Source organism: Astatotilapia calliptera, chromosome 8 (assembly GCF_964374335.1).
Source record: "Astatotilapia calliptera chromosome 8, fAstCal68.1, whole genome shotgun sequence".
Lineage (NCBI taxonomy): Eukaryota > Metazoa > Chordata > Actinopteri > Cichliformes > Cichlidae > Astatotilapia > Astatotilapia calliptera.
In genome coordinates, this window is record NC_137429.1 from 30240219 (window position 1) to 30264774 (window position 24556).

The following is a 24556-nucleotide window of genomic DNA, read 5'->3' on the forward strand; positions in this document are numbered from 1 at the left end:
AAATACATATTTCTAACTTAAATAAAACACAAACACATAACACAAAGAAAAAAAGAAAACATCTCATGCACATGGCACAGGCACAAGTATACGTGAGAGGAGGCAAAATGTATCAAAAACACTACCACAGTGCTGAATCGGTGTCTTTCTCACACACGCACACTTACGGATCAGGTTCAGCATGCAGCGTTCAAGGTGCAGCAGGCAGGGAGAGAGGTGGAGGAAATGATGAAAGAAAAGAAGAAAGGGGTGGAGTAAGTGAGGAAAGTGGGGAGTATGTCAGGAAATATTAGGCAAGCGAAAAAGGGAAAGAGATTCAAGGGGAGGAGAAGGGGAACAGCAGAAGAGGGGGAAAGGAGTAAAGGGAGACAGGAAGCACCTCTATTTTTCGTCCCTCTACGATTGTACCATTTAGTTTCTCCCGTGCATGGTCAGCATCTGCACTGGTTTCAAATGTTACAAACCCAAAACCCTGCAGTGGCCAGGAGGTGGGGTTGAAAAATCAAGCAACAAAAGAAGGACGTCCAGAAGTAAGATGATGAAACAAACAGGGGAAGATAGAGAGAAGAAAAAGACATAAAGGACAGATGAGAGAGCTTCAGGTCTGAATCATGCAGAAAAGCCAGAGAGATGTCACGCTGATCACACAAATATGGGAAACAGCTGGAGTCACACTGAAGAAAGGTGGAAACACAGGACTTAGATGTTCATGTCATTATATATACGTGTGTTGTTGTGTGTGTGTGTTTGTGTGTACACGCGTACGTGCGCATAGTTCTGTTCACTTCATTTCAGTTTTATTTATATAGTGTTAAATCACCACAACCATTGCCTTGAGGTGTCCACAAATAGAGATAAAACAGAGAAAACCCCAACAATCATACGACCCCCCATGAGCAAGAGCTTTGGCGGCAGTGAGAAGGAAAAACTCCCTTTGCACAGGAAGAAACCTCCAGCAGAACCAGAGTCAGGGAGGGGCGGCCATCTGGCACGACTGCTTGGTTGTGAGGGGAGAAAGACAGAACCAAAACATGGTGTGGAAAAGAGCCAGAGATTAATAATAACTAATGATTACATTCAGAGTGATGTGTAAGCACATAGTGAGTAAAATGATGAATTAAAAAGAAACAGTGCATCATAGGATGCCCCTAACAGCATAGGCCTAATGCAGTGTAACTAAAGGAGAGCTCAAGGTCACCTAATCAAGGCCTAACCTAAAGTTTTATCAAAAATGAAAGGTTTAAACCCAATCGTAAAAGTGGAGAAGATGTCCAAAGTGCGAGCTGCTATCACAGAACAGGGGTCTCAGTGTCATGCTTAGTCTTGTGGCAGGCAGGATGTAGGACCCAAATGCAGGACTCGAGACACGTGGGGATGAACTAAAGGAGGCAGCTTTATGGCGCTGTGAAAAACTCAAATACTAAATACAAGAAACAAAGCATAACACCTAGAAACTAGGAAACCAAGAACCCAGGAAACTAGAAACAAAGAAACTAGAGATTAGGAGTTGACGAGAAACAACAATGGAAAACAGGAGCACTGTGAGGTAATGATGCGACAACAGGCAGAGGAAAACACAGGGCTTAAATACACAAGGGAGTAATGAGGGAATGAGACACAGGTGAAGAGCACAGCTGGTAATCACACATAACGAGAAGGAGGGGAAGCAAAAGTGAAAACAGTGAGTATGGAGCCAGACTGTCAAAGTAAACCAGGAAACATGAGAAAGCATAAAGACGCAGACGTGACATTGAGACATGGAGACATGACAGACTGGGGACACATGGAGACAAGCGTGACGGGACATAAAACGTGCAACATGGAAAGGCATAGTAACAGAAAGCTAAAGACTAGAAGCTAACATACACGAAGAACAATAAGAACCAAACCCATGAATCAAATCTAAATCTAAATCAAAGAATATAAATTAATCAAAAAACACAACACTGGGTCACAGACACAGTACTGTGACACTGAAAACTGAAGGCTCTGCCTCCCGTTCTACTTTTAAACACTCCTGGAACCACAAATAAGACCACAGTCTGAAGCGAAGTGCTCTGTTCGGGTGATATGTTATTATGAGGTCAATGCGATGAGAAGAATTTTAAATTCAATTCTGGATTTATAAGTGAGCCAATGAAGATACGTCAGTATAGGAGAAATATGCTGTCAGTATTCTTTCTGTAACATTTTGGATCAACTGATGTCTATTAGACAGATATGATTCAAACCACCACGACACAGTACCTGTAATACCTACAGCGTGCTATAATTGCAGAAATAAAATATAGACAACAGTATCGAACGCTGCACTGAGGTCTAGCAGGACAAGCACAGAGATGAGTCCACTGTCAGAGGTCATAAGAAGATCATTTGTAACCTTCACTAAAGCTGTTTCTGTGCTGTGATGAGCTCTGAAACCTGACTGAAACTCTTCAAATAAGCCTCTGCAGATGATCTGTTAGCTGTTTGACAACTACTCTTTCAAGGATGTTTGATATGAAAGGAAGGTTGGAGATTGGCCTATAATTAGCTAAGACTGCTGGGTCTAGAGATGCTTTTTGAGTAAAGGTTTCAATGCTGCCAGTAACGGCAGGACTTCTTTGAGCAATCTGGCAGGATTGGGGTCTAAAAGACATGTTGATGGATTAGTGGAACTAATTAGTGAAGTTAACTCAGAAACATTTAAATTTTGTTTGTGAAGAAGAAAAGAGCAATTCAAATCTTCCTGGTAGAAGAGAGGGTTATTTCTCTGCGCCTTTGGGTTGGGGAACGGGTTATGACGGTCGTCTGTGCTTATCAGCGAATGATGGTTCAGAGTACCCGTCCTTCTTGGAGTCCCTCGGCAGGGTGCTGGAGGCTGAACATGAGGAGTCTGTTATCCCACTGTGAGAGTTCAAAGCTCATGTGGGCAATAACAGTGAGTCCTGGAGGGACATGACTGGGACAATCGGCCTGCCAGATCTGAACCTGAGCGGTGTTTTGTTACTTCTGCACAAACCACAGTTTGTCCATCACAAACACCATGTTTGAGCATGAGGGTTACATGTGGCAACAGGACACTCTAGGCCAGCGGTCCCCAACCCCCGGGCTTCGGACCGGTACCGGTCCGTGAGTCGTTTGGTACCGGGCCGCGAGAGTTGAGGCTCAGGTGTGAAATGTATAGTTTTCAGGGTTTTTTATCAGTTTTCAGCATTATTTTGTTATCGTTTTTATCGTTAACTCGGTTTTCCTGGGTCTTTTCACGTGTGTTATGAATAAATCTTCTTTTTTTCGGTACCGGTACTAGTTTTATTTTGTTGTATTTATCCGCGACACCTTAAAGGCCGGTCCCTGAAAATATTGTCGGCCATAAACCGGTCCGTGGCGCAAAAAAGGTTGGGGACCGCTGCTCTAGGCCGCGGGTTAATGGTCAGTTTTGTAATTGTATCAACAGATCTGGGGCCATATGTTTTGGACACTCAGGTAAAGAAAGGGGCTGAGTTGTCAACTGATCGCCACCTGGTGGGGAGTTGGATCAGGTGGCAGAAGAAGATGCTGGACAGACCTGGTGTGCCTAAACATACAGTGAGGTGTGAGGAGTGAGTCAGTGACCTAAATTCCTGAAGGCCCTGGATGTTGTACGGCTGTTTTAATTGACATGCCTCTACAATGTTGAGTGGAGATGAGGGGTGGAACCTCTGGGTGTGTGCCAACTACAGGGGGATCACACTCCTCAGCCTCCCTGGGAAAGTCTATGCCAGGATGCAGGAAAGGAGTGTCTGTCCGTTAATTGAACCTTGGATACAGGAAGAACAATGCGGTTTTCATCCTTGTCATGTAATACTGGTAGAGCTCTTTATCCTCTCAAGGACACTTGGGGGTGCAAGGAAGTTTTCCCAACCAGTCTACATGTGTTTTGTGTGTGAATGTGTGCGTGAATGGGTGGATGACTGGATATGTAAAGCGCTTTGGGGTCCTTAGGGACTAGTAAAGCGCTATATAAATACAGGCCATTTACCATTTACCATTTTGTGGACTTTCAAAATGCATTCAACCATGCCCCTCGGAGTGTCCTGTAGGAGGAGCTTTGACAGTATGGGGTGTCTGTCCCATTGTTATGGGCCATTCAATCCTTATACAACCATTGCAAGAGCTTAGTCCACATAGCCGGCAATAAATCGGAGCCATTTCCAGTGGGTGATGAACTCTTCCAGGGCTGCCCTTTGTCACCGATTGTGTTCATAACTTTTATGGACAGAATTTCTAGGTGTAGCCAAGAAAGGCTTCCACTTGGGTGGTTTCAGAATCTCATCTCTGCTTTTTGCAGACGATATGATTCTGTTGGCTTCATCAGGCGATGGCCATTCACAGCCGACTGTGAAGCAGTAGGAATGAGAATCAGCACCTCCAACTCTGAGGCCATGGTCCTCAGCTGGAAAAGGGTGGAGTGCCCACTTCAGGTCGGGGACAAGTTCCTGCTCCAAGTGGAGGAGTTTAAGGATCTTGGGGTCTTGTTCACAAGTAACAGGAGAACAGGAGATTGATAGACAGATTGGTGCTGTGGCTGCAGTGATGTCCGTCGTGTTGTAGAGAGAGCTGAGTGTAAAAGTGAATCTCTCATGTGACAGGGATGCCTCCTGGGCACCTCTCGTGTAAGGTGTTCAGGGCAAGTCTCACTGGGGGGAGGCCCCGGGGCAGACCCAGGACATGCCGGAGAGATTATATCTCTCGGCGGGCCTGCGAACACCTTGTACCATACCACCACATTAAAGGAATGCTTGGCTCAACAGAGCCCCGATTTTTGTGTCAGTCTGGCTACAAGACAAACCGATCAATGGTACTTGAAATTGTACTTGCTCATAGGTGTTCCAATGATAATTGAGATTCTCTCTCCAATAGTGTAGGATCTTTCTCTTGCAATCAAAAGCACCTTGAGAAAACTTTTGTTGTCAAAAAGTGCAACATAAATAAAACCGAAGTGAACCTGTAGCTCCACCTTTAGGTTTAGACCAGGGGTGTCAAACTCATTTTACATTGCGAGTCACATTTAGCCCCTTTGATCTTTTTCTGTCAGTGCAAAAAAGATACATATTTAACAGTTTTTCTACATGATGAAGGAAAATTTGCTATGACAAAGAACTCTTTGAACTTTAACAAAATAAATGTGTAAAATTACAGAAAAAGTTTTGGTAGCTCATTACGCGGAACTATACAGTTTTTTGTTTTTATTTTTATTTTTTTTGTAGTTGTAAAAAAAAGAGACATTTCAACAGAAACTTTTCTGTTTTTGCACAAAGTTACAGAGTTTTTATTAGAGACAGAGCTAAGTGTTTTTTAATTTGGCATAATTTGCAAAAGTTGAAATTTCTTTGGTGTTTAATAACAGAAATGAGTCTTTCTTGTCAGATGTAATTTCTGGGGGACAAAAAGAGCGACTGACAACACTGCACACAGCAGTGGATTGGGGTGTATTAAGCAAGCAAATAATGCAGAAAATAAAGATTTTTGGCGGGAATTAAACTGAGAGATAGAGCTGTGCAGGAATTTATTGAGGGGAAAGGAAGAAAGCAAAAGTAAGAATGAATTCATTACAATGTTACTCAAAGATGAAGTGTAGTTTTGATCTTCTTTGCTGCTGGTTCAGTGAAACCTGCAGTTTCAGAATCAGTAAAATGTCAGCACCTGACTGCATGTCCATATGTGTTTTGCCGCGCTTTGTGTTTACATCTCCTTGCGGAATCTGTACCTGCTCTTTAATCATTTGCTGTTTTAGCTGTTTGGTGGTTGTTGACATGGTTTTGTGGGCTTTTAGCTGAGATTCTGATGCTTCTGTGGATATCACACTTCTATATTGGAATAACAGATCTGATGGTTCATCCTGTTAAACCACATGTTCTCGCTTTCGCCTCGCTATCGGTGGCATTGGGTTCCAACAAGTTAATTGTTTATTGCCTAATTACTGTGTGTAGTATGAATGGTCATGGGAGGTTTTTATCAGTAGGAAAAGCTGTAAAACTTGAAAATACAGTTAAAAGTCCAAAACACATGCTTGTGCTTGTTTGTGATTAGCAGCAAACCAAACAGGTTAAGAATAAAAATTGCTTCAAGTGGTCTCTTCCTCACTTGCTTATTGGGACGATCCTGCACTTCTCCACAACTGGTGCTGGTACATTAAATTCTGTTCAACAAGGTGCACGAGCACACAGGGGAAGTATGGGAGGAGGTTGGGTTGGACAATCCAGTGTTAGGAATACATATGGGCTAATAGGCTGCTTTCAGTGTGCAGTGACTGGTCTGTAGTCTGTACAATTAAATCGAGAAAAGAATAAAAAATCATATTAACCCATCGGCTAACAAATGCGTCAGCATACTGGGCAAATGCGCAGTATACAAGATTACCAGTCCAGTTCTGCCATGACACGAAGAATACTAGAATCCTACTGTCATCTTAAAAAATAGCAAAGATTCATTGTTTGTCCAAATGTACAGCAGGTAAGTAAAGTGCCGAAGCCGCCCGGAGGAACATGTCACTGATAGGACAGTAATTACTGTTAGGCAGCAGGAATGAGCTGTGATGACAATGAGAGAAGTGAAGGACTGCAAGAGAAACACAGGAAACGGGACAAATACAATCAGCAGGAACATTTTATGTTTGTTTGAGGTGTGTTCGTGAACGTTTTATTACATTGCACTTACCTTGGAGCCTCGTTCATTAAAAATAATCTCCACGTCTAAAATCTTTCCAAATTGCTGAAGAAGGGAAGAAGGTGGGTGGGGCATAAAGACAGAGAAAGAAAGACGGAGAAAATAATTAGACTATAACACAAGAAATACTTTATTTATGTTTAGGAAAATCCCCTACTGCTTTCTCCAGCTGGAAAATGAAGTATTTTAAAACCATCTTTAAAAAAAGACAAGTAGTCTGTACCAATAGTAGCATTAGGAAATTATCCATTCACTCTTAGTGCTGTTTAATCATGTGTTTGGCTGATCATAGTAATAAAGAGGTTTGAGTGAATATGTCTGCACTCGAGAAAAATGAGCACCGTGGGAAGGTAGTAGGCAGTTGAGTAGCAACACCCCATCATGGCTATTTGTTTTCTTAGTATGCATACCACCACTGCAACTGCCTGCCAGATCTCACCTAATCATGCATTTGGCTTCTACAGCTTCCCACATAGCAAAATGGATCTGGCCCACACAATGTGCTTACACATGGCCCAAATATCGCAAAGAATGATGGCCCTTTGGTGGCCCACATCTGGTGGCCAGTGGTGACCCACACATGGGCCAGCACAAGGCCAGGTGCAGACACACTGCTAGCCCTGTGCTGGCTCAGAACAGTTTCAGCTCTGGCCCCAGATGTCAGCCTAATGTGTACCTTAATCAAGCCATGTAATAACAACATGTGCCAGAACATAATAGTGCAAAAGCAACATGACAAAACTCTGTTCAGACAGTGAATGGACTGATTCTTATATAGCGCTTTTCTACTCTCACAGATTACTCAAAGTGCTCTATACAACATGCCACATTCACCCAAACACACACTTTTTCTAAACTGAGTGCTTCACGACTACATTCATACACATTCATACTCTTGACATGCAGACTGGAGGAGCCAGGGATCGAACCACTAACCATCCAATCAGTCGGTGACCTGCTCTACCTCCTGAGCTACAGCTACCCAGTAGTAAACATGAGTAAACCCTCGCTAGGTTTTGGATAAAGTGTACACTCACAAACCTGATAAACCTGCATTTGAAACGTTGGCTACCATAGCAGTATAGTATTGCAACATGGCATTTGGGTCTTCTTACTAAAATAGGAAAATAGGAACATAAATAGTGCCATCATTGCCAGACCTGGCCCACATCTGGGTGACATACACCCTGCCATGACACCAGTCAGTCAGAATGCTATGAGCCTGGGCCACATCAACCAACCATAATCAGGCCAGATGTGGCATGCCATCACATAAACAGTGTCATCTACGCCAGGCCTGGCCCATATCTGGATGACATATCACTTACCCATGCCAGAAGTCAGCCAGCAGTGCAGGCTTGACACCAGGTTCGGGTCAGACCTGTCTGCTATGTGGGCTATCTTTAGATCTAAGTAATAGTTTTAATTAGCTCCATGTTTCATTTTATTTGGCTAATTGCTGTGAACTGAGTGCTACACACTCCGACAGACTGATGTCTGTGGTGAGTGTGAGACTGTCAAAAATATAAATACACTAAACATGTAAACACACCAGTATCTGCAGCAGGAACAACTGTAATTTGAGCTATTCTTGGCTAGGTTATACAAAAGCGAGTTAGGAAAACATGCAATTAATTTGAACTGTAAAGTATTTGGGGCTGATTTATGGAACCATCCAATACAATAGAATTCTAAAGAACTTTTTAAAAACAACAGTGGACAAAATACTGTACAAATCACCAAAAGAACACAAGACAAAGCAACACAAACAATAATAAATACAAGGTAAGATCGTCAAAGGAGCTTGCAAAGAAAAGCGTCTGGACTTCTTTAAGTTGCTTGAAGACGTTTCACCTCTCATCCGAGAAGCTTCTTCAGTTCTAAGGTCAAATGGTGGAGAGTCCCAGATATACAGTGGGGCAAAAAAGTATTTACTCAGCCACCGATTGTGCAAGTTCCCCACCTAAAATGATGACAGAGGTCAGTAATTTGCACCAGAGGTACACTTCAACTGTGAGAGAAAGAATGTGAAAAAAAAAATCCATGAATCCACATGGTAGGATTTGTAAAGAATTTATTGGTAAATCAGGGTGGAAAATAAGTATTTGGTCAATAACAAAAATACAACTCAATACTTTGTAACATAACCTTTGTTGGCAATAACAGAGGTCAAACGTTTACTATAGGTCTTTACCAGGTTTGCACACACAGTAGCTGGTATTTTGGCCCATTCCTCCATGCAGATCTTCTCGAGAGCAGTGATGTTTTGGGGCTGTCGCCGAGCAACACGGACTTTCAACTCCCGCCACAGATTTTCTATGGGGTTGAGGTCTGGAGACTGGCTAGGCCACTCCAGGACTTTCAAATGCTTCTTACGGAGCCACTCCTTTGTTGCCCGGGCGGTGTGTTTTGGATCATTGTCATGTTGGAAGACCCAGCCTCGTTTCATCTTCAAAGTTCTCACTGATGGAAGGAGTTTTCGGCTCAAAATCTCACGATACATGGCCCCATTCATTCTGTCCTTAACACGGATCAGTCGTCCTGTCCCCTTGGCAGAAAAACAGCCCCATAGCATGATGTTTCCACCTCCATGCTTCACAGTAGGTATGGTGTTCTTGGGATGCAACTCAGTATTCTTCTTCCTCCAAACACGACGAGTTGAGTTTATACCAAAAAGTTCTACTTTGGTTTCATCTGACCACATGACATTCTCCCAATCCTCTGCTGTATCATCCATGTGCTCTCTGGCAAACTTCAGACGGGCCTGGACATGCACTGGCTTAAGCAGCGGAACACATCTGGCACTGCGGGATTTGATTCCCTGCCGTTGTAGTGTGTTACTGATGGTGACCTTTGTTACTTTGGTCCCAGCTCTCTGCAGGTCATTCACCAGGTCCCCCCGTGTGGTTCTGGGATCTTTGCTCACCGTTCTCATGATCATTTTGACCCCACGGGATGAGATCTTGCGTGGAGCCCCAGATGGAGGGAGATTATCAGTGGTCTTGTATGTCTTCCATTTTCTGATGATTGCTCCCACAGTTGATTTTTTCACACCAAGCTGCTTGCCTATTGTAGATTCACTCTTCCCAGTCTGGTGCAGGTCTACAATACTTTTCCTGGTGTCCTTCGAAGCTCTTTGGTCTTGGCCATGGCGGAGTTTGGAGTCTGACTGTTTGAGGCTGTGGACAGGTGTCTTTTATACAGATGATGAGTTCAAGCAGGTGCCATTCATACAGGTAACGAGTGGGGGACAGAAAAGCTTCTTACAGAAGACGTTACAGGTCTGTGAGAGCCAGAGATTTTCCTTGTTTGAGGTGACCAAATACTTATTTTCCACCCTAATTTACGAATAAATTCTTTACAAATCCTACCATGTGAATTCATGGATTTTTTTTTCACATTCTGTCTCTCATAGTTGAAGTGTACCTCTGGTGCAAATTACTGACCTCTGTCATCATTTTAAGTGGGGGAACTTGCACAATCGGTGGCTGACTAAATACTTTTTTGCCCCACTGTAAACCTAGTGGGAGTAACCCCCCACAGAGGGACCAAAGGACCCCCTGATGATCCTCTAATCGCCTGAGCCAAGGTGGGAAACTGGGCGTGGGTCCCAATCAGCCAGAGTTTCGGGTGTGTTCATTGTGAAACCTGGCCCCACCTTATCATGCGAATTCCTGAGGTCAGATGGCCCAGCATGTGAGTGGGCGTTAAGGCGTCTGGGAAGGGATCTCAAAACTGGATTATAGATGGCAGAGAGTTGGCGTCGTAAACCCCCGCCTCTGTTCAAAGATGGTCGCTCACAGTGGACATAGATGGCTTCTCCCACTAGGTTTATATCTGGGACTCTCCACCATTTGACCTTAGAACTGAAGAAGCTTCTCGGATGAGAGGTGAAACGTCTTCAAGCAACTTAAAGAAGTCAAGACGCTTTTCTTTGCAAGCTCCTTTGACTACGATGACCTGGATGACTGAGAACCTTCACAGACACAAGGTAAGATCACACCACTCGTTCCTAAGATTTAAAAATAGGCCACAAGGGGGCTGTCTTAACATGGGGAGGAAGGTAACTCCAACGTTTAGGGGCTATAGCTAAAAAAGATCAACTGTCTCTGCTTTTTAGTTAAGGTTTTGGGACTGCCAGGAACAGCTGGTCCGTGGATCGTATGGAGTCAGGAAGATATATAGCGTGGTACTCATCCATTAAGAGATTTTAAAATAAATAATAAAATCTTAAAAGGGATCCTGAAAGAAGGAGGAGGCTAGGAGAGGCAATGTGCTCATGTTTGCAAGTACCATTTAAAAGGCCAGCAGTAGTATTTTGGACCAATTGCATGCGAGCAAGGAAATAGTTGCTAAGGCCAACATGAAGTGCATTCCAGTATTCCAGACGCAAAGAGACGCTTACTTAATTACAGAATGTATCTGCTTATCTAGTATAAAATCACAGTCACAAATGTGAGTTACTGTGGGTTTAACAGTAGGAGCCAGGTCAAATAGAGGATTGACACAGACACCACTGGACCTGAATACACAGTCTTTGTCATGATCCTGGGTCCTTTTGACCCAGCATTTTTTGTTTTCTCTTCGATTTTGGTTCTGTTCTTCCTTTGTTTAGTGTTCACTCTGTTCTGCCCGTGTGTTCCTGTTTTATTGTGAAGGTCTGCGTCTTATGTGAGTGTTTTCAGTTTGCCTCCCTAGTCTCGTTATGTTAATCACTCCCAGCTGTGTTTCCCACCTGTGTGTAATCTCCCTGTGTTCTCTGAGTGTATTTAAGTTGTATTTTCTGTCTTAGTAATTGCTGGTTCGTCTGTGTTGTTTCCCCTTGGTCTCCCTGCGTCTTCCCATATGTATTTCTCCGGACCTCCCTGCATCCTCGTTCTGGTTTGTCTTATTAGTTTACCCAGTTTAGGTTTCCAGTTTCATGTTTTGTCGCCACCGCTGTTTGTACTTACCCACCCCTGTTAATAAACACTCACCTGCACCAGAGCTGCTGCCTTTTGGGTCCTTCCTACATTCCACACGGCTTGCCCCGGCAATCCGTGACAGTACGAACCAGCCACCATGGACCCAGCAGCAGTAAATCCGTCCGAGGAGCTCCAGGACGACGTTACATATAACGTGGAGATTCTCCTCGGGCTGTGGCTTGAAAACCCTCCAGAGGAGCTTCGCCGCACCGTCGAAAGCCGGCTACAACGGCTCTTTTCCGGCCTGCCATGGCTTCTAAAATCGCTTCCTCCGACCATGCAGGCTTTTCTCCAGCACACACCTCACCTTCTCTCAGCCACTCCTGCCTCGCTGCCCGACTCGCCGGATGTGATCTTGCCCGGCCCGTCGGAGCCGTCTGCGGGGAGGAAACGCCGATCGCGCCGCCGACGCGCCACCCCACAGCCGGACGTTCGGACTTCTAATTTACCGGCTGTGGTGAGTGAGGACTCTGTGTCTTTTCCAGACAACGTGACTGTTCATTCAGGGGCTGTGTTTTGTGTGGCGGATGTCAACGCGAGCTGCATATCGCCTGTGCAGCTACTCCCAGCTCAGTTAGCTCCCCCGCAGCTACCCTCAGTTCAGTTAGCTCCCTCGCAGCCACCCTCAGCTCAGTTAGCTCCCTCGCAGCCACCCTCAGCTCAGTTAGCTCCCTCGCAGCCACCCTCAGCTCAGTTAGCTCCCTCGCAGCCACCCTCAGCTCAGTTTCCAGTGTCCCCCTCAGCTCAGTCTCCCGTGTCCCCCTCAGCTCAGTCTCCCGTGTCCCCCTCAGCTCAGTCTCCCGTGTCCCCCTCAGCTCAGTCTCCCGTGTCCCTTTCAGTTCAGTCTCCCGTGTCTCTTTCAGTTCAGGCTCCAGAGCCACCCGTGTCCCTTTCAGTTCAGGCCCCAGAGCCACCCGTGTCCCTTCCAGTTCAGGCCCCAGAGCCACCCGTGTCCCTTCCAGTGCCACCTGTAGCGCAGGCCCCAGAGCCACCCGTGTCCCTTCCAGTGCCGCCTGTAGCGCAGGCCCCAGTAGCTCCAGTGCCGCCTGTAGCGCAGGCCCCAGTAGCTCCGGCTCCAGTATCCCCGGTTTCACTCATTCACTCCATGCAGGGAGAAAGTCTAATATCACCTCAAGGGGCTTTTCGCGGTTCAGCCGCCATTGGCACACTTTTGGGTCCTTCCTACATTCCACACGGCTTGCCCCGGCAATCCGTGACAGTCTTAGTATCCTTTAGACACTCCAACAGTGGTTTAAGCGAGCTGACATTAATTATTTTTAGTACATGTAAATTTGGGTTGTTGTCTGCATAAAAATAGTTGGCTAGGCCTCCCCAGAGTGAGAAAATAAAGATGAAAGATGAAACTTCTGTCAGTCTACATGAGAGAGGGACTGAGGAAGATACAGGGTTATCAAAGTGATAAATAGGACCTGAACCACTCTGTTTAACCTTATTGATGTCATGATGAATTTATGATGACTTACATTATATTTCCAAAAGTATTCAGTCATCTTCACATGCATATGAACTTCAAATTCAAATTTTATTTGTCACATACACAGTCATACACAGTATGATATGCAGTGAAATGCTTACACAACTGCTCGTGAGATAAAACAAAAGACTATGAATAGGATAGGACATAAATATGAAAATTAAAATGAAGGGTAAATTTAACTAGGAAGGAATAAAATAAAATATAAAAAATAAAGATAAAAATAAAATAACTGTACAACAAAATACACAATACACAAATACACAATATAGAAAATATATAAGAATATATGAAGAAATATAGAACAATAACAGCAGCTGTACAGTATTAAGTGGAAATGAAGAAATATAATGTCCAGTGTTGTGCAATCCACATATTTAAGTGTCTTGTGCAATGCAAATATGCTTAAAGTGTAAACAAATGTCCAGAATGTCCAGTGTGTGTGTAAGAACCATATGTGTGGGTCAGTACTGTGTGGTGGTGTGATTGAGAGACCGTATCGCCTGCGGGAAGAAGCTCCTCCTCAGTCTCTCTGTGTTGGTCTTCAGGGAGCGGAATCGCTTTCCTGACCTCAACAGAGAGAACAGTCTGTTGTTGGGATGGCTGAGGTCCTTCACCATCTTCCTGGCCTTGGTCCAGCACCGCCTGCTGTAGATTGAGTGCAGGTCAGGGAGCTCGGAGCGGATGGTGCGCTCAGCTGACCGCACAACCCTCTGTAGAGCTCGTCTGTCCTGCATGGTGCTGTTCCCGAACCAGGTTAAGATGTTTCCCGTCAGGATGCTCTCTATGGTGCAGGAGTAAAAGTTCCTGAGCACCTTGGAGGGCAGTTGGAAGTCTCTCAAGCGTCTGAGGTGGTAGAGACGCTGACGGGCCTTTTTCACCACGGTGTTGATGTGACAGGACCATGACAGGTCCTGCGTGATGTGAACTCCGAGGTATTTGAAGCTGTCCACTCTCTCCACTGGGCACTCGTTGATGACGGGGGTCTGGTAGTTCCTCTCCTGCTTAGTGCTGAAGTTCACTATCAGCTCCTTTGTCTTACTGACGTTTAGAAGGAGGTTGTTCCTCTGGCACCAGTTCTCCAGATTCCTAATCTCCTTCAGGTAGGCCGTCTCGTTGTTATCAGAGATCAGGCCCACCACGACGGTGTCGTCAGCAAACTTGATGATGGTGGTGGAGCTGGTAGTGGCCACACAGTCATATGTGTACAAAGAGTACAGCAGGGGGCTCAGAACACACCCCTGGGGGGCTCCAGTGCTGAGAGTGGTGGAGGCTGAGACATGTCCGCCCATCCTTACTGCCTGTGGTCTGCCAGTTAGGAAGTTGGAGATCCACTGACACATAGATGAGCTGAGTCCCAGATGCTCCAGCTTGGTGGTGAGTGTGGAGGGAATTATGGTATTAAATGCAGAGCTGTAGTCTATGAAGAGCATTTTAACATAATTCCCCCTTCTAGTGTCCAAGTGAGTGAGTGATGTGTGGAGGAGATGAGAGATGGCATCGTCTGTGGAACGATTTGGACGGTAAGCGAACTGTAGTGGGTCCAGTGTGTCTGGTAGTGAAGAAATGATGAAGTCTCTGACCAGGCGTTCAAAGCACTTCATCACTACTGACGTGAGGGCTACAGGGCGATAGTCATTGAGAGAAGCAGGGTGGGGTTTCTTCGGGACAGGAACAATGATGGACTCCTTGAAGCATGTGGGGATCACCGACTGAGATAAAGAGATGTTGAATATCTCAGTGAACACAGGAGCTAGCTGGTATGTGCAGTCTCTGAGGATACGACCTGAGATGCCGTCTGGTCCTGCTGCTTTCCTGGTGTTCACTCCCTTGAAGGCTCTCCTCACGTCATGCTCGGAGATGACGAGCACGTTTCCGGTGCTGGCAGTATCTTCCTGTCTGCAGCCGTTAGCGCCGCTAACACTAGCATCGTTGGAGTCCTTAGCTGCAGCCTCGAAGCGAGCATAGAAAGTGTTCAGCTCGTCTGCCAGAGTCACGGCCGCGTTCGTTGGTGCTATACAGGGAGTGCAGAATTATTAGGCAAATGAGTATTTTGTCCACTTCATCCTCTTCATGCATGTTGTCTTACTCCAAGCTGTATAGGCTCGAAAGCCTACTACCAATTAAGCATATTACGTGATGTGCATCTCTGTAATGAGAAGGGGTGTGGTCTAATGACATCAACACCCTATATCAGGTGTGCATAATTATTAGGCAACGTCCTTTCCTTTGGCAAAATGGGTCAAAAGAAGGACTTGACAGGCTCAGAAAAGTCAAAAATAGTGAGATATCTTGCAGAGGGATGCAGCAGTCTCAAAATTGCAAAGCTTCTGAAGCGTGATCATCGAACAATCAAGCGTTTCATTCAAAATAGTCAACAGGGTCGCAAGAAGCGTGTGGAAAAACCAAGGCGCAAAATAACTGCCCATGAACTGAGAAAAGTCAAGCGTGCAGCTGCCAAGATGCCACTTGCCACCAGTTTGGCCATATTTCAGAGCTGCAACATCACTGGAGTGCCCAAAAGCACAAGGTGTGCAATACTCAGAGACATGGCCAAGGTAAGAAAGGCTGAAAGACGACCACCACTGAACAAGACACACAAGCTGAAACGTCAAGACTGGGCCAAGAAATATCTCAAGACTGGTTTTTCTAAGGTTTTATGGACTGATGAAATGAGAGTGAGTCTTGATGGGCCAGATGGATGGGCCCGTGGCTGGATTGGTAAAGGGCAGAGAGCTCCAGTCCCACTCAGACGCCAGCAAGGTGGAGGTGGAGTACTGGTTTGGGCTGGTATCATCAAAGATGAGCTTGTGGGGCCTTTTCGGGTTGAGGATGGAGTCAAGCTCAACTCCCAGTCCTACTGCCAGTTTCTGGAAGACACCTTCTTCAAGCAGTGGTACAGGAAGAAGTCTGCATCCTTCAAGAAAAACATGATTTTCATGCAGGACAATGCTCCATCACACGCGTCCAAGTACTCCACAGCGTGGCTGCAAGAAAGGGTATAAAAGAAGAAAAACTAATGACATGGCCTCCTTGTTCACCTGATCTGAACCCCATTGAGAACCTGTGGTCCATCATCAAATGTGAGATTTACAAGGAGGGAAAACAGTACACCTCTCTGAACAGTGTCTGGGAGGCTGTGGTTGCTGCTGCACGCAATGTTGATGGTGAACAGATCAAAACACTGACAGAATCCATGGATGGCAGGCTTTTGAGTGTCCTTGCAAAGAAAGGTGGCTATATTGGTCGCTGATTTGTTTTTGTTTTGTTTTTGAATGTCAGAAATGTATATTTGTGAATGTGGAGATGTTATATTGGTGTCACTGGTAAAAATAAATAATTGAAATGGGTATATATTTGTTTTTTGTTAAGTTGCCTAATAATTATGCACAGTAATAGTCACCTGCACACACAGATATCCCCCTAAAATAGCTAAAACTAAAAACAAACTAAAAACTACTTCCAAAAACATTCAGCTTTGATATTAATGAGTTTTTTGGGTTCATTGAGAACATGGTTGTTGTTCAATAATAAAATTATTCCTCAAAAATACAACTTGCCTAATAATTCTGCACTCCCTATATAATCCGTTATTGTCTTTAGTCCCCGCCACAGGCTCCTAGAGTCACTCTGTTGGAGTTGTGACTCTAGTTTCTTCCCGTACTGCTGCTTCACCTCTTTCATGCCTTCCGCACGTCATATGACGCGGCTTTGTACGGGTCCATGTCCCCCGTCGCGAGTCCGGTGTTGTAGGCAGCGGTGCGGGATCTCAGAGCATCGCGGATGGTTTTATCCACCCACGGCTTCTGGTTGGGAAACGTTCTGATAGTCAAAGGAGCTTTCAAAGAAAAGCGTCTGGACTTCTTTAAGTTGCTTGAAGACGTTTCACCTCTCATCCGAGAAGCTTCTTCAGTTCTAAGGTCAAATGGTGGGGAGTCCCAGATTTAAACCTAGTGGGAGTATCCCCTCACAGAGGGACAGACCCCCTGATGATCCTCTAATCGCCTGAGCCAAGGTGTGAAACTGGGTGTGGTTCTGATAGTCTTTTTCTCCGCGGTATCATCCGCTAGGTTCCCGATGAATCCCACAACCGCTTCCGTAAACACATTGACGTCATCATCGGAGCTGCTTCTGAACATGTCCCAGTCTGCGTCATCGAGTGCATCCTGTAACGCGGCCACTGATTGGTCCGTCCAGCGCGCATCCTTGCTCTGAACCGGAACTTGAGTTACATCCCATTCTATAGGGTTTAATGTGACGTTAGACCACCCTTTGCAGCTATAAATGCTTCAACTCTTCTAGGAAGGCTTGGCTCACAGTCTCCACAGTCTCTTGTTGTGGTATGCAGAAGAATTAGGAGTTCCTTCCACCAGAACTAGGAGCTGAGCTCAATTCCTGTACAACAGCCCCACACCATAACCCCCCTCCACCAAAATGTACACTTGGCAGATAAATCAGACAGTTCTCCTGGCAATGCCAAACCCAGATGGAGAAACGTAATTTGCTACTCCAGATTTCTCTACTCCAGTGGAGGGGTGCTTTACACTGCATTAGACACTTTTCTTTGCACTCGGTGATGCAAGACTTGGATGCAGCTGCTCCCTGATGGAAGCCCATTCCATGAAGCTCTCTGTGCTCTGTTTCTGAGCTAATCTAACCTCAGTTTGGAGGTCTGTGACCTCTGCCAACTTTCCCATTGCACACACCTCAGCATTTGCTGACCCAGCTATGTGATTTTAAGTTGCCAATCCCCATTGTTATTCCCAATCAATTGCACTTTGTTGTAGTACGTGTAAGACTTAAGGTGAGGAGGTAAGTAGCAACCAAGTCCCGCTAATCAAATACACTTCATTAACTGATCCTCAGCAAGTGTGAGCACCTCTATAACAACAGAAGTCTGGAGCATTCAGTTAGGTCACACGCAATTTTCTCCAGGTTCACACTGTGCAATAACAGTTAATTAAATGTATAATCTATATTATAAACGTGAATATTTTTGAGTTAGCAGTGCATTCAAATCATGATTCTCATTGCAATAGCTCTCAGTTTTGATAGGCTTAAAAAATAAAAATTTAATGTTCGACATATTGTTTGGAAAGGTTATAAAGACAAGACTTCACTATAAAGAAGGTAATGGTGGAATTGCTTAGGTTTGCAAAGCTGAAAAGTGCCACCTTTGGAGCAAACTGAACAGAGGATATTAGCACAAACACTTCATACCAACGATTGAGCACAGTGGTGGAAGGGTGATGAGCTGAGCTTGATTTTAGCCACAGGACCTCAGCACTTTGAAGTCACTGAGTCAAATGTGGTCTTTCTGTATACTGAAGTATTCTAGAGTCAAATGTGAGACTATCTTTCCAACAGCTAAAGCTTGGCCCAGATTGGCTCATGAAACAGGAAAATTAGCCAAATCACAGCAGCAAATCTACTACAGAATGGTTAAAAAAGAGAGAAGAATCAATGCTACTATGGCCCAGTCAAATGCAGATCTCAACCTGATTGAAATGTTGCAGCAGGACCTTAAGAGAGCTGTGAATTAACATAAACAGATGAAGAAAAAAAAAAACTGGGGCAAAACTTTAACAAAGAGTGAGCATTCCTGGAAATTCCTGGGAATATGTGGATGGAAGCAGTCACACTAAGACATGCACTCCAATGAATATTTAGTATGCAATGGAATTAAGGAGAATATTTTCAGGACCTTAAGATCTCTTATCGGGGATTCAATGGGGATGTGATGAGCAACACTAGAGGACAACTTCAAGCCAATTGCCAAAAGCCAAACTTCAAAGTCAGAGGGTGAGCCAAGTCCTGCGGAGTCAGCTAAATTGGAAGAACAAGATCACACCCATAGATGCCCTACGCCATTAGATACCCTGCTGGGATAATAAGCTGGTCAACAAAGGAGATAGAAGCCACTGACAAGACAAGAAAGCTCCTTATCATGCTTGGAGGATTCCATCCCAAATCCAGCACCCTCAGGAGGCCAAGCAATAATAATAATAATGGATTGCATCTATATAGTGCTTCTCGAGGCCCTCAAAGCGCTTTACAATTCCACTATTCAGTCACTCTCACATTCACACACTGGTGGAGGCAGCTACGGTTGTAGCCACAGCTGCCCTGGGGCGCCTACTGGCCAACACTTCACTTTTTATTTTCAGCATTACTCAGATACTAGATGTTGGTATAAATCAATTTAACATAAAACATATTCAGAGATGGCGCTCTTTGCTTTAGGAGCAGCTGGGATGAACTCATGGCTTTGTGAACTAAGGCAGCACTAACTTTTTTCAGGCAATATGGTAATCTTTAGCCTTCTACTCTCCATAACTAGACCTTGAATCAAGTAGTTATTTCAATAAATAAATAAACATAAAAGACAGCATAGCAAAGGCAAGGCTACAGCACCAGCCCTGAAGATGAAAGAAGTTCACCAGCAAAATCCATGTCAGGTCATACACAATTTGAATACATATTAAAATTTTATTTTTTGGTTTAGATGAGCATATTGAGCAAATTAAAAAGGAAAAAAATATTTATAAAATATTGCTATTATTTTTCCAGTACAAGACATAAAGCTTTGACTTTGTTCTGACTTATGAATTAATAGAATAATTAACTGCTTCTTTCTTTCTTTTATGTTTGTATATACATGTACAGTCTTAGTGTTAACCTTATTTTTTGTATCAAAACTTACTCTGTGCAGTTTTAATTATGTGCTACAGGGCTTTTTTTTGGGATGTGCATATTGTATAAAAATTTGGAATGTGATGAATTTACCTAAATAGGTTCACCTGTTCCACCTTAACCCCACTATGTTTAAACATTCATGTCCTTTTCTACAAAAACAACAAGTAACTTCTTACTGTCTTGACATCCAGGTCTTTATGTCTTTAAGACATTCCTGCAGTTTAACTCGTTGGTGTGTGTTATCTGGCTTCATGCACAGATAGAGCTGGGTGTCATCTGCATAGCAGTGTAAATGTATGCTATGTCTTCTAATGATGCTGCCTAAGGGAAGCATGTATAATGTAAACAGAATTGGTCCTAGCACTGAACCCTGTGGAACTCCATAATTAACCTCAGTGTGTGAAGAGGACTCTCCATTTACATGCACAAACTGGAGTCTGTTAGATAGATATGATACAAACCACTGCAGCACAGTACCTGTAATACCTACAGCATGTTCTAATCGCTCTAATAGGATATTATGGTCAACAGTATCGAACGCTGCACTGAGGTCTAGCAGGACAAGCACAGAGATGAGTCCACTGTCAGAGGCCATAAGAAGATCATTTGTAACTTTCACTAAAGCTGTTTAGTATTTAGTATTTATTTATTTATTGTCATTGTCAAGAACAATGAAATTGCGTTTGGGGCTTCCATACAACCCAAAAAAAAAAGAAGAAAATAATAAATACCCCTTAAAACCCAAGTGTACATATTTAACCCAGTGTGACTCCAATGCAATAAGACAATCCTTAGCAATAATGTTCGTAGAAATTCAGACAAAGACCTGAGAAACATGACAAAATACAACAATGCAACCCATTCAATATTATTGTACTGTGAGATATGATATCAGATATGATAGTTATCTATTTAATAAAGAGGGGGGGGGGGGCAGGAGGGGGAAGAGAATAAAGATATGATGCACCAATGCAGACCAGTTCATTGCTATTAAGAAGTTGGATATGGTTATTGTCCGTGAGAGGGGGGCAGAGAGTTCAGGAGCCTCACAGCCTGTGGATACAGGCTGTTGGCCAGTCTGGATGTTCTGGCCTGTATAGACCTGTACCTTCTCCCTGAGGGCAGCAGATGGAAAAGGTGGCGCGCAGGGTGATGTTGGTCCCGCAGGATACTGTGCACCCTCCTCAGACAGCGAGTGGGGAAGATATTACTGATCTCTGGCAGACTTGTTCCAATAATTCTGCCAGCTTCTTTCACCACCCGCTGGAGTGCTTGCTGATCGGCCTTGGTGCAGCTGGGGAACCACACTAGAAATCCATACGTCAGAACGCTGCTGATGGCACAGTTGTAGAAGTTCAACATCAGAGATCTGGGAATGTGTGCGCTCCGCAGTCTCCTCAGGTAGTAGAGGCGCTGTTGGGCCTTCCGTACAACTGAGGTGATATGGTTGCCCCAGGACAGGTCCTCGGTCACAGTTACCCCCAAGAATTTAAAACTGCTCACCCTCTCCACCACCTCACTGCCAATGAAGAGAGGCAGATGGTTGTTATGACCCCTCTTCCGGAAATCTACAATGATCTCCTTGGTCTTTTTGGTGTTTAAGACCAAGTTATTGTCGTGGCACCATGACTCTAGTTGTTGCACCTCTGTCCTATAGTTTGTCTCATCATTGTTGGATATAAGTCCGAGCACTGTAGTGTCATCTGCAAACTTAACAATGAGATTGGACGCGCAGGAGGAAATACAGTCATGGGTGAAGAGAGTGTATAGCAGAGGGCTCAGAACACACCCCTGAGGGGCACCGGTGTTGACCACAAGGGTGGAAGAGGTGTTCTTACCCACTCTGACACTCTGTCTACGGTTAGTGAGGAAGTCCACAATCCAGTTGCACAGAGAGGAGTTAAGTCCCAGTTGGTGGAGTTTGGGACGGAGTTTGTATGGCCGGATGGTATTAAAAGCCGAGCTGTAGTCTACAAAGAGGAGCCGTGCATAGGTGTTCCTGTGTTCCAAGTGCTTCAGTAATGTGTGCAGCACTGTGGCGATCGCATCCTCGGTTGACCGGTTCTCCCTGTATGCAAACTGGTGCGAGTCCAGGGATGGTGGAAAAGCAGCTCTGATGTGTTTAATGACCAGTCTCTCCAGGCATTTGGCGGGAATGGGGGTGAGTGCCACAGGTCTGAAATCGTTCAGACATGTGACATTTGACTGTTTTGGGATGGGAACGATGGTTGCTGCTTTGAAACAGGATGGTACCAGTGAACAGGACAGCGAGGTGTTATATATAGAGGTGAAGACGTCCGCCAGGTCCGCAGCACAGTCTTTTAGCACCCGGCCCAGCACTCCATCCGGCCCGGCCGCCTTCCTGGTGTTAATGCTCCGGAACACACGCCTCAGCTAATGAGTGCTCAGGACCGGAGCAGGGTCGGTTGAGGGGAGAGGGGACAGGACAGGGTCGGTGTTCTCCCTATCAAAACGGGCATAAAAGAGATTTAGATCCTCAGCCAGAGTAGAACTGTCGGCTGAGTGTGATGGTGTTCTTCTTTTGTAGTCCGTGATAGCCCTGATGCCCTCCCAGACCTGCCTTGGGTTTGTGTTGTTCTCAAACCTGGCCTCGATACGCCTCCTGTGCTGCTGCTTGGCAGTCTTGATGCCTCTTCTCAGGTTGGCCCTGGCAGCACTGTATGCCTCCTGGTCCCCGGATTTGAAAGCGTTGTTCCTTGTTCGAATAAGTTGTTGAACTCCGTGTGTCATCCAGGGTGGATTATTAGGGAACACACGGAATCGTTTCCAAGTTGTTACATTGTCCACACAGAAACAGATGTAGTCTGTGCTGTGATGAGCTCTGAAACCTGACTGAAACTCTTCAAATAAGCCTCTGCAGATGATCTGTTAGCTGTTTGACAACTACTCTTTCAAGGATGTTTGATATGAAAGGAAGGTTGGAGATTGGCCTATAATTAGCTAAGACTGCTGGGTCTAGAGATGCTTTTTGACTACAGCCAGCTTGAAGGCCTGTGGTACATAACTGATTATTAGAGATAGGTTGATCAGAGCTCTGACTGTTTGTCAGCCTGGCTACAGTGCTGAAGAGAAACCTGGGGTTGTTCTTATTTTCTTCAATCAGTGATGAATAGTAAAATGGCTGTTTTTTTCCAGGCTAAATGTTGATCTTCCAAATTAGTGAGATGCCGTTTCTTCTTTAGCAGAGTTATACCAGGGAGATAACTAATGGTTAAATGCTGTATAAACACAGAGAGTGAAAAAATGTTGAGTTAAGTCTATTCAATTCTAGTTTTTGAAACTAGAAGAATGAAGTTTTAAGCCATTAGGCGTCACTTTTGAAACTACATCTATACTTACATACAATCAATCGTATGTCCTATGTGTGTACATGCTTGCATATATTTGTGTTTTCCTGTGTGTAGGGATTTTTTCAATACGATCCTTCAGATGAAATCATCAAGAATTAAAGCAAATAACTGCATTACTTTGCTCAGCTAAAAAAGCAGTCTCCATTAGTTCAAATTAGAGTTGTTTTGGAGGGAAGGCAGATGTGTTAAACCCAGGAAGCTTGTAAATGATCGTGTGAATGAAGCCTTCTTATATAAATACTATTTGAGAAAGCTGACTGTAATTATGTTATTAAAACTAAACAATAAAATGTTTCTTACTTTATCTTTAAGATGATACAAAGTTTTTTTTTAGATATATTATTGTTTTGGTTAATTATTAAAGTAAGCTGAGTGAAAAATTGTCCTATTTTGTGGTATCTTTAGCTTGTTGTGCAGTATTTTTGGATTTCCTTTAGGAAGATTTCCTTTTGTGCATTCAATAAATCACCCTTTAACCATTTTCATCTCTAAAGTAACCCTTTCTTGAGGTTTGTGTTGCTCAGAAATAAAACATGGCAAGATGGTAAAGAATTCTAATTTTGAACATTTTTTAAATTTACTTATAGATGCAGAATCTTTTCCATTAACATGGTCCCTCTGTTGTCACTGTGGTGGCTCACTATTTTCTGTCTGTCTCACTCCTCTTAGCAGTCTCTTTCTCTTCTATTGTATTGTGTGTATGTGTGTGCATGGGGCCTTCCTCTGGTTCCCACCTTCTGCTTCCTTCTGTTTTGCTTCTTGCTGTCACATGAAAAACTTTCCTGTTGGTTCCTTGTTAGCTGATTGATGAAACCCAGACCGAAGAGTGGTCAGCTGTTTTTTGTGTGGGTTTGTGGACTACCTGTCGTGTGGAAGCCCAGGATCTTCACAAGTGTTAGTCTTGTATTTGAAATGTGTTTGGAATGTAAATAAGTGCACTGAACTGTCTGACCTGTGGTCTTTGATACAAAATAAATACTTCACATGAGATGCAATAAATTCCATGCAACAACCAGAGGTCATGAGACCAAGTTAAGTAGTAATGCAATGTGAAGTGATAAACTATTAAAATTGGCATAGTGAATGAGATGGTAAGCACATAAAATATGTTATTTATTAGTTCAAAATGTATAGGGATAACCAGAAGTACACTGGTTATCCCCAGCTGATCACGGCATGGCTGCCCCTCCATGACCATGGAACTGGACCATGGATCTGCCAGAGGTTTTTTCCTAACAAAAGGGAGTTTGTTCTTTTCACTGTCACAAAAGGCTCGCCAGAGAATCATTTGATTACTGGGGTACTGCCTTTAGGATCTTTACATTTACCTTAAAATATAAAAT

At 44.2% G+C, this 24556-nt stretch overlaps 1 protein-coding gene across 5 annotated transcripts in view; it reads right to left on the minus strand.

Annotated features, from left to right (window-relative positions):
• rbfox3a (RNA binding fox-1 homolog 3a) overlaps positions 1 to 24556 on the minus strand; it is a 598584-nt gene that overhangs the window by 50768 nt on the left and 523260 nt on the right. For 3 of the 5 annotated variants that reach the window (XM_080305712.1, XM_080305711.1, XM_026177486.2), the window contains 2 exons: positions 6679 to 6732; positions 380 to 472 (listed from right to left, as the gene is read on the minus strand). The exons of 1 other annotated variant lie outside the window; for it this stretch is intronic. In XM_080305712.1, the coding sequence (XP_080161838.1) occupies positions 380 to 472; positions 6679 to 6732 (147 nt within the window). The remainder of the gene's footprint in view (positions 1 to 379; positions 473 to 6678; positions 6733 to 24556) is intronic. One more of the 5 variants, XM_080305713.1, reaches the window with a different exon arrangement.